The sequence below is a fragment of the Acipenser ruthenus genome, chromosome 1, assembly GCF_902713425.1.
Source record: "Acipenser ruthenus chromosome 1, fAciRut3.2 maternal haplotype, whole genome shotgun sequence".
Taxonomy (NCBI): Eukaryota; Metazoa; Chordata; class Actinopteri; order Acipenseriformes; family Acipenseridae; genus Acipenser; species Acipenser ruthenus.
Genome location: NC_081189.1, coordinates 36,008,516 through 36,018,285, shown reverse-complemented (window position 1 = coordinate 36,018,285; position 9,770 = coordinate 36,008,516). Strand labels below are relative to the sequence as shown.

The following is a 9,770-nucleotide window of genomic DNA, read 5'->3' as shown; positions in this document are numbered from 1 at the left end:
TACTTAATGTGTGCCACATTATTTTATTTATTTGCTTATTTATTTTTAAATAAAAGCTAATAAGTGTATCTTTTTGGTAAGAACCTATATCTGCGCAATAACTGTAGATAAGCATTCTATATTGGAAGCCACATGGTTATTAATGATCAGAGTTATCACTGACATAAACCAACAGGATATTATGTTGTTTTCTTTTCGATTTAGTTCCTGAGAAGAATAGTCGCCACAGTTATTATTATTGAGGTGTACTTGCTGCTCGCGGTGTGTTATTGTTTTCTGTAAAATGATATCCTGTCAGTTAAGAAAAGGCTCAATGCAAAAGCTTGTTTTAACATTGTCTTTATTACGCCGGCCAGAGACCCGCGCTTTCAACTGTATTGTCATATTTTCAACATTTTCTTTAAATTCTCAAATTAATAAATCAATACCCGGGTAGTAAGAGGTAATTTAAAACACATATCAAATCATATAGTGATGGTTAGGGAAAATGTTAAATGTTATATCATATAATCAATCAGTCAACAGAAAATAAAAAAGACAGAAGTGAGTGACAACTGTTTTTCTAAACTCTGGTACAGTGAGTACAATAATATTATTTAGATGGCTATGAAATGTTTCTGGAAGCATCTTAATAAAGTGCTGTATTTGGTTAACTATGTTGCCTAAATTTATTTTCCTTTATTAACCAAATAGTTTTCTTTCTGGGTCTCGTTGTCTTGCTCTTTCTTCTCCTTCATATCATCAACAAGGTTCTTCAGTCACCCTAAATGGTGCATTGCCCTGCAATCAAACAATTTTATATATATATATATATATATATATATATATATATATATATATATATTCTAAAAAAAGGCATAATACCACAGTAGTGACCCATTCGACTCCTCAAGACCATCACTTTCAATTCAAACACAAAATGTCTTGTTTTCAATCACTCGACAACACCCACAGTACAGAAATGTTCATTAATGATCAACAAAATGAGAATACGTTTTTTTGGTTAACTATGTTGCCTAAATTTATTTTCCTTTATTAACCAAATAGTTTTCTTTCTGGGTCTCGTTGTCTTGCTCTTTCTTCTCCTTCATATCATCAACAAGGTTCTTCAGTCGCCCTAAATGGTGCATTGCCCTGCAATCAAACAATTTATATATATATATATATATATATATATATATATTATATATATATATATATATTCTAAAAAAAGGCATAATACCACAGTAGTGACCCATTCGACTCCTCAAGACCATCACTTTCAATTCAAACACAAAATGTCTTGTTTTCAATCACTCGACAACACCCACAGTACAGAAATGTTCATTAATGATCAACAAAATGAGAATACGTTTTTTTGGTTAACTATGTTGCCTAAATTTATTTTCCTTTATTAACCAAATAGTTTTCTTTCTGGGTCTCGTTGTCTTGCTCTTTCTTCTCCTTCATATCATCAACAAGGTTCTTCAGTCGCCCTAAATGGTGCATTGCCCTGCAATCAAACAATTTATATATATATATATATATATATATATATATATTATATATATATATATATATTCTAAAAAAAGGCATAATACCACAGTAGTGACCCATTCGACTCCTCAAGACCATCACTTTCAATTCAAACACAAAATGTCTTGTTTTCAATCACTCGACAACACCCACAGTACAGAAATGTTCATTAATGATCAACAAAATGAGAATACGTTTAAAAAAAAAAAAAAAAAAAAAAAGATGTAAAGCTGGTACATTCGTAACTCAGAGAAACTGATAACGACATAGAACGTCTGTACAACACTGAAACACTACATTTAAAAAAAAACTATACTGCTGAACCTCGTCTTCTTTAATATTAGCATCACAAGGGTATCCATGTATTATAAAAAATAATAGATGAGCCTCTTCAGCGAGTTACAGGAAAACAATTCCATCTCGGGTTTCTGTGACAGTTTAGAAATTACTCGACCTTCGGTCTCGTAATTTAGGACGTCACAGAAAGCCTTGATTAAATTATTTTCCTCTCTCTCTATATATATATTATGGGAGAAACCCGGTGGTCTGGCGAGTCTAGTTTCGCCCAACGCTTCAATCAGTCTAACTTTGCCTATGCAAATTATTTCTACACTCTCCCCTGCCAGCTTCCAAATGCATGCCAGGGTACCCGCCTCGCCTCCACTTCTGACAACAATGTAGCGACTGTGTGCTGGGTTTTCAGCGGCGGTGCAAAAAATTCAGAACACTAGGGCTGTTTTAATAGTGGTTAAAAACACTATTTTTATTAGCTCTCTCTCCCAAAAAGTTTGTGAAAACTGTTGAAAAAACAGGTTTTGCCCAGTAGTCTTTTTCAAGTTCTGGGCTAATCTAGATTCACCCGATTGGACGCGGGCGAGTGCTTGTAGATAACAAAATATTTCCATATATCCTAATTACCTGTTGTGTACTTTCACCATTATATAGGTCTACCAATTGCAGTTTCAAACATGACATCTGGTACTACACTAGGTCAAAGAAAGTTCTCAGATTGCTTGCCTTGCCTGCCAGGAAATGTTAGGCCAGAGATACACGAGCAATTTTAAGTGTCATTTCTAAAAAAAAAAAAAAAAATTGACAACCGAATTGCTGTTGCTAAATGTGCCACATGCATCTTTATAATGCTGTCGCTGGGAGTCATAGTTATTGTGTTGAGGCTGTCCTATTATGTGAACGGAAGTGCTGGTGAAATGGCATGGGGACTGGGAGCCGTGGCTATCACAACTGTTCTGTGATAATAGAGTAGAATCGTAAGCAGTTTAATCATCCCATCATAAAAGAGTATGCCGTGGGCCATGCATTCATGAGGCAGAAAAGATACTGTGGAGAGTATGCATTAAAATGTATGTGTAAAACAGTGACACAAACACAAAGCTTCATAACCTTTTACACAATGTCTAGATTCAGCAGGGTCGACTTGGGAGCCGACTATCTCATCATACTGTATGATGTCAAGTTGTTCAATTTTAAAACAGACTTGTGCTTTCTAAACAGCATCAATTTTACATGAGGAATGGAAGGCAATTCCGACCAGCAACTAAACTAAGTGTGTCCAAACGAATACAGGCAACAAGAGAAAGACAGACCAACACTGTACTGAAACATTTTTAACTGACTGGGCAGGAAATAAACTGACCCTTCATCACAGAGATATGCAACTTGATTGGTCATGGTGTCACCAAACCACAGGCAACTATATTATTACATTTTCGTTTTAACTGATTATTTTGCTAATACTTACCTTTGTAAAGACTGGCCGCCTGGGGCTGTTTCATAATCCACCAATGGCATTTCAGACCCTAACTGCATAAACAGAAATATTGCATAAGAGTGGTTTCTTTACGAACTAAAACATTGAAAGATAGTGGCCAAGTTATATTTGATGCATCAGTTGTATAAAGATGTGATATTTACAGGGCACCCTTAGTTCTGAACTTTTTCACCGACAGTAAAATGGGGTGCCAAGTTAGTCTACCAGTTTTGTCTGGAATCTTCATAAGGACAAACTGAAAGGGCCAGATTCTCAAAGCTTTTTACTCCAAATTTCATTTAGCATTTTTTTTTCAGAAATAAATAATACAAATTAAAATCTACTTTGGTACATTTATTGGATGTGTTCTTCCTGAAAAAAAACATTCTAATGACGATTTGGAGTAAATTTCTTTGAGAATCAAGCTGAAAATGTTCTACAGTGCTGAGGAATTTCATACCTGTTTTATAGTCGTTATTTCTTCATGCTGATCTATTTGCTCTTGGCTGAAACGCTGCTCTACAGACTGCAGACTAAACAGCATTTGCTTCAGTGCTTCTACAGGCCCATGGTGCTTACTGGAGGAATATCCAGATGCACATGTCACAGCCTTCAAAAGATATACAGATTATCAATTAGAATTGTTCTTGCAGATACAAAATTTACCAACTTGGGAACACACACCTCAAGCTTAGCCTGGTCATTATAGGATTTTTAAGACCAATGTTGAATCTTAGTCTATCAAAAGACAGCATTTAGAATTACATGTAACAGAACACCTTCAAGTATCTGTATTCCAGCAATATATTTTTCAACATCTTGATGATTTTTAGATTATCATAAATCAGATAGGGAATCCATTTCTCAACATCACCAGGAGCAAAATAACAGCAGTAGCACAGTGTATCTTCATGCTCCCTCCTATGATTGCCCAATTATTATTTTTTAAATTTGTCTAATAACTTTTGTGACTCAATTTCCTATAGCAGGGGGTAGATTGTGGTGATCTCTGAACTTGAATATCAGTAGGGGATTATGACTTCTTCACATAGAAACAACCCACACAATATTTTGTTGTTAATGTTGACCACCCAAGTTAATCACTCATCCCAACCCCTTATGGGATCACTCAAAGAGGAACACAACCTAAATGGTATGCAATTGCATTATGAAATAAAGATAACGGACAACTGTTTCCTATTGCATAAAATTTTCTGTTTTGTAAAAATAGGCATCAGTCTATCACAGTAAGTATTCACATTGCTAAACAAGGCTTTCAAGTCATGAATTATTTTAAAACTAAAAAAGTGGGTCTAAATATTATAGAACATAGAATCTCAAAAGCATGCATAGGGCTGGAGATGAGAATCTTAATTTCCTTAGCTAGGATGCTGAGTTCCACACTACTTTCAAATTCTGTACAGGATAGATTAGGTAAAAATCTAGATGATATAAATGCTTTTTGTATTTGAATTATGATTTGTTTTTGTAAAAAAAAAGATTCTGAGTGAAGAATCTATTCATGCTGTGCAGGGTACCACAAGCAGCAGCAATGTGAGCCCAGTTAGCATGGGTCAGACATGTCCTGAAAGGACCATTTCATTCTCCATGCCAATACAATCCTTGGCACCTCTTGGCAACTACTTGCAAAAGTACCTACAAAGATCCCAGTGCCATTGTATTTGTTTTGCGATGTGGTCTACATTAGACTTCAATAGTGATTAAATTACAATAGTCTTTTAGCTGTAAAGAAACACTGGCAAAGGGTGGAGGATGATTATGGGCAAGTGGGACGGGGTACACCACACCCCTGTGTGTATTTGTATTATTTTGTATTATTATTATTTAAAATGTATTGTGTAAAAATACAGTGTTTCATTGTTAATTATTTTATAGCATGGATGGGGTTAAAATTCCCCATCTATGCTAAACTGCAGAATGTGACCGTCTCCAGATGGATTAATTTATTACTAATCTGGAGACGGTCACACGTATAAAAACCTTCAGCTTTGGCTGAACGGGGTTAGTGTGTTCAGAGGCGGAACTAGAGACGTGAGTCGTGAGATAAAGAGAATAATACTAAAATCAATTGCAACATGTGCTGGTTTTACACCAGCACGATACTTGTTTGTTCCATGTTTGTTTTGTTTGTCTGTTTTGCCCACCGTACTGTTTACTTTTGAAAAATGTCTTGTTTTCTGTTTAAATCTTTTTTTTATTATTAAACGTGTGCACCAGCACTTCATACCCCGTAAAAAAAAATAATAATAATACAAATACACACAGGGGCAGGGTGTACCCCGTCACAGCAAGCTATAACAACATTGGTACATTCGGACTCATTACACACCAATGATCCTTATCTATGAATTTTGACAACAAACTACTGATTAGAAAATACTTTTGCAAAACCTTTTCTTTGAAAAGAGTATCCTGATCATGTATTACAGTTAACTCAGATATATTTATATCTTATTATGTTTTGGTATAAGGTTCTGATGATAACTTTCTTGCGAACCTCTTTGTTGCTCTTCATGCAGTCAGTCAAATAATCATCAATCAGTTTGTCTCTTGCTGCTCCATCAGATTCCAGTAATTCAGCACCACCTACTGGCACCGGGGGTTTACTGCAGAGGGAAAACAAATCAATGATTGGAGTGGCTGTAGGAAGCTCTCCACACTTGATTAAAATGGAAAAGGTTAGTAAAACAGCAAATGTATATATTACTTTAATGTTCCAGATAGGATATGATATTTACATAAGGTAGCACAACATGCATTAATACAGTTTTGTCCCTCAGGGGGCAGATTTATTTTTTGGTTTTATAGTCCCTTTAAGTGGCTTTGCTGCCCAGGACCCTTTACAGATATTATACACAGTCAATTCTAAAAGGTTCTGTCAGCCAATAAAATCAGTGCCTAAAAACAATTGACTTACAAAAAGTGGTTAAATGGAGTGGTTAAGCATGAGCATGCATTTATTGACCCCCCTTCCCAAGTTATTTGCTTTCTAAAAAAAGATGCTTTAAGAATGAAAGGAGCTCTCACAAAGTTACTGGTGGATTGTCCCAGGACCGGTCAGCCTCCAGCACCTCTTCAGTCTGAGGACTCTCATGCTCTCTTACACTCCGACCCAGCCCAAGAGCTGGGGATGAAAGAGCCTTCTCTGCTTTAAGAATCAGTAATTCAATCTTATCATCTTAAAAAAAACAAACACAAAACAGTAAATCAATGGATGATTCCATGCCATATTAACAAATAGTCCCCATTTAACAACCTCTGATTTTGACCAAACTCATTTCAGTGATAGTGGCATGTTGAAAATTGTGCTTACATTTTACCTTGACCTAAAAATCGGTTTTAACATTTTTATAGCAATATAAAAAGGGTGGTAAGCTCTGACACATTGTTGCCATTGATAATCTTGATTTAAGCATAGTGAACATATATTTCTAAGAAACCTGGAGCCATGGAACTGGACATGATTTCAATAAAGTACTTTTCTACCTGATTTGACATGGAATGCCCCATTTATATTGAACCAAGACTTTCAAGACTTCGTCAAATGCTTGAAAACAGTGTTGTTTCACAGTATGGCCCTGGCTTAGCACATTCAACCATTAGAAACAGCTAAAGTGAAGAATCTTAAAACAGACTCTTATGGAGAGTTTTACCATTCTATGAATAAAATTGTGACTTTATGTTGTGAAAAATAAAAGCAGTAGTGCAGAAATATTCAACTTAAATTAAAATTCAATAACAGAGATTTAGTGTGACTAAGTAGCCCTGTCTTGCCTCTAAAAGACTCCTTGTAATTGTTTTTCCTTTCCACTTCAAAGGTAGCAAGTTGCTCTGTTTGCTGCTTCCTTTTTGTAAGCATGGTGCTGCGGTATACATCATCACCAAGTCTCAATAGATTGGCCAGATTTTCCTTCTGAAGATCACAATAAGACGCCTCTAGGTCATCAAGCCAGGACACAATTTTAGGCTCAGATCTCCGCTCCTGTCCCAGTGAGTAACCCTCTGTTTTGGGGTTTGATGCTAGAGTGTGACTAATGTTGGATGCTAGATCACAGTCCTGTAGCCAGCCAGGGTATTTCACATCAGGCAAGCTAGTTATCCCTGAAAAATCTATTTCCGACTTCTGGCAGGTCAGCCACCTGGGATAGTTTTTGGCAGAGCTTGTATACAGCTCAGATCTTTTCTGCTTGCAGTCCTCAGATGGCAGGGGAGTTGAAAGAATATGTTGCAAGGGTTGGTTGCACTCAGCTTTACGAGACCGGTGGCTGGAATGTGTTCCAAAAATGTCCTCAAGTGATGTGTTTTTTCCACTCTTCCTCCTTCGCTGTACATGAGAGTCCAGCTCTTGGGGGGCAGAAGCCTTGGATGATACGTGAATGTGACTAGAAGCAGGATCATTGCAGGACCTACTGTAGGATTTTGAATGTGGACTACAATCCACGGAGAGCGGAGTATCACGTTTTGACATAGTCAAGAGGGCTGAGGTGCGGGTGATGGGCAATGAACCATCTGGTGGCAAGATAAGGAGATCATCAGTGATGAGGCTAACAAGGTCAGGGTCATTGGCAATTGATCTTCCTACCGGCAAGTTTAGAAAATCCAACTCCCTCTCAGAAAGGCTTTCCTTAAGAACTGAAAAAAAGCACACGTATAATTCAGATTAAAACATGTAACTGCAGTTTTCCAGATCTTACAAAGACACACATGGCATCTGGCTTACAAAACTCGGGGAGTGGATTTGTGTACATTTACTCACTTCTACCAGTCTATCAAATATAAGTCTTCTTTACTTTTGTAATTCAACTTAAATTTAATGTTTAGTTTTGCTCAGTGAAGAAGCTATTCATATAAAAATGCAATTCTCTTTTTTGATGTCAACATACATTACCAAGTTTTCAAAATCAGGCATGCGGCATGGTTCGTCTGAACAATATTTATCCACATCTCTGGCTTAAAAAGAAGTATGTAGCGACAGAGTTTGAATTAAAACTCCGCCATCGAGTCTAATTAAATAACAGGAGTGCCACATTTACATTGGATGGCAGAAACTGACAATCCACTAAACCTGTCAATAAATATTTTGTGTGCAAGATTACCGTCTCTGTTCTTAAACTGTGCTCTGGGGTGGCTGACTGTGTTTCTCTTAAGGTGCAGCCTCCCAGTGCTCTTCCATGAAGATCCAAGGCTTTTCTCAAAGTCTTCAATGTAGGCATCCAGGGCTTCTGTAGCAGACTCATAATGCCTATCATTATACTTGATAGAGGAATGACTAGAATCAGTGTAAACAGAGCTTTTCAGGTGTCCAGAACTGGCCAGCAGAGAAGTGACTGTGGATTCTGGGGAGTGGATCACAGCTTTATTCATATTGTCAATGGTGTCTACAAATGACACTCACATAGCGATAACCTGAAAAACAAATTCATTTGGGTTATTCCAGCAGTTCACATACATATGGCTGCCTGTAGGATGTTAAAATGAAAATGTAGGGCACTTATCCAATACTGGGCCCTAATCACGAAAAGGTTCATAATTGAGTTAACAACAAATCGAACCGCATTTTAATTAATAAAAACAGACATACAACATCATTGTGAATGGGGCACACTAAATCGAATATAACATTCAAATATCTAACATAACTTTAAACATGCATTACTGATGTGTTTATAAATATAATTTCATAGTTTATTTTAGAGGGAATGATAAATCCAAAGAAAAACAAGTTATTATTTTAATGTTTGATTTGAAGAGTGCATTACTTCTGTAACCCTTTATGATCAAGTTATTACTTTCCCCGATTTACATAGCAAACAAAACAGTAACAAATAATAATAATAATAATAATAATAATAATTTATAGCAAGAATCTATTATTAGACATGCATTTGCTGTCTCAAATCGAAACGCTTGACATTCCAGTGAATCTCCAGCCCATACATACTTTTTAACCATAAACTAAGCAGAGCAGTCAGATGAGAATGCATACTGGTTCGCTACAATATATATATATATATATATATATATATATATATATATATATATATATATACTTTAATTGTACCACTTAACTTTTTATCTTGAAAAATGACGTATGTTGTCATAGTGGTTGGGACATCAAAACCTGTAATCACTCGCTTGAAACAAAACAATGCAGTTCAATTTCTATTCTAAAACAAATCAACGAAGCCTGCCCTGCGTAAACAACTTCTCTAACTGCTTACATTTCCCTTGGAAACTTCAAACGTGAAGCGAATGAAGCGCCAATCCCTGATACCCCTAACGAGCTCAGGCAAAAATAGTCAATAACAGATAACAAACTGTTGGAACATTAGAAACCTTATCCGGAGTTTTCGAGTATCTAACTACCCCATAGATATGATTTTCATAGATTTAACTACACTGTAGTTTGTGGCTAATTAAATATATTAAAACATATAAGAAGGTAGTATTTTACCACTTACTTAAA

The 9,770-nt window shown here is 36.1% G+C and overlaps 1 protein-coding gene across 3 annotated transcripts; it reads right to left on the bottom strand.

Moving 5' to 3' along the window:
• Positions 1-227: 227 nt before the first annotated feature.
• Positions 228-9,607, bottom strand: LOC131737157 (lung adenoma susceptibility protein 2-like). 3 transcript variants are annotated; one of them, XM_059024390.1, is made up of 9 exons: positions 9,374-9,607; positions 8,401-8,710; positions 7,079-7,936; positions 6,332-6,482; positions 5,802-5,910; positions 3,744-3,893; positions 3,275-3,336; positions 1,399-1,492; positions 228-1,134 (listed from the first exon to the last, which is right to left on the bottom strand). In XM_059024390.1, the coding sequence occupies exons 2-9, from the start codon at positions 8,666-8,668 to the stop codon at positions 1,096-1,098; spliced, it is 1,731 nt and encodes a 576-aa protein (XP_058880373.1). In that variant the 5' UTR covers positions 8,669-8,710; positions 9,374-9,607; the 3' UTR covers positions 228-1,095. The 3 variants fall into 3 exon arrangements, with proteins under 3 accessions (XP_058880373.1, XP_058880377.1, XP_058880384.1); XM_059024394.1 differs by having other exon boundaries at positions 9,526-9,603; XM_059024401.1 differs by lacking the exon at positions 228-1,134 and having other exon boundaries at positions 1,203-1,492.
• Positions 9,608-9,770: the final 163 nt, after the last annotated feature.

What these genes read in the sequence shown, in the direction of transcription:
- LOC131737157 (XM_059024390.1), bottom strand. Translation starts at nt 8,668, where the DNA reads ATGAATAAAGCTGTGATCCACTCCCCAGAATCCACAGTCACTTCTCTG. An exon ending in ACAGTTTAAGAACAGAGACG is followed by an intron (nt 7,937 to 8,400) that starts GTAATCTTGCAC and finishes GCTTTTTTTCAG; the next exon opens with TTCTTAAGGAAAGCCTTTCT. An exon ending in GGCGGCCAGTCTTTACAAAG is followed by an intron (nt 1,493 to 3,274) that starts GTAAGTATTAGC and finishes GTTTGATTGCAG; the next exon opens with GGCAATGCACCATTTAGGGC.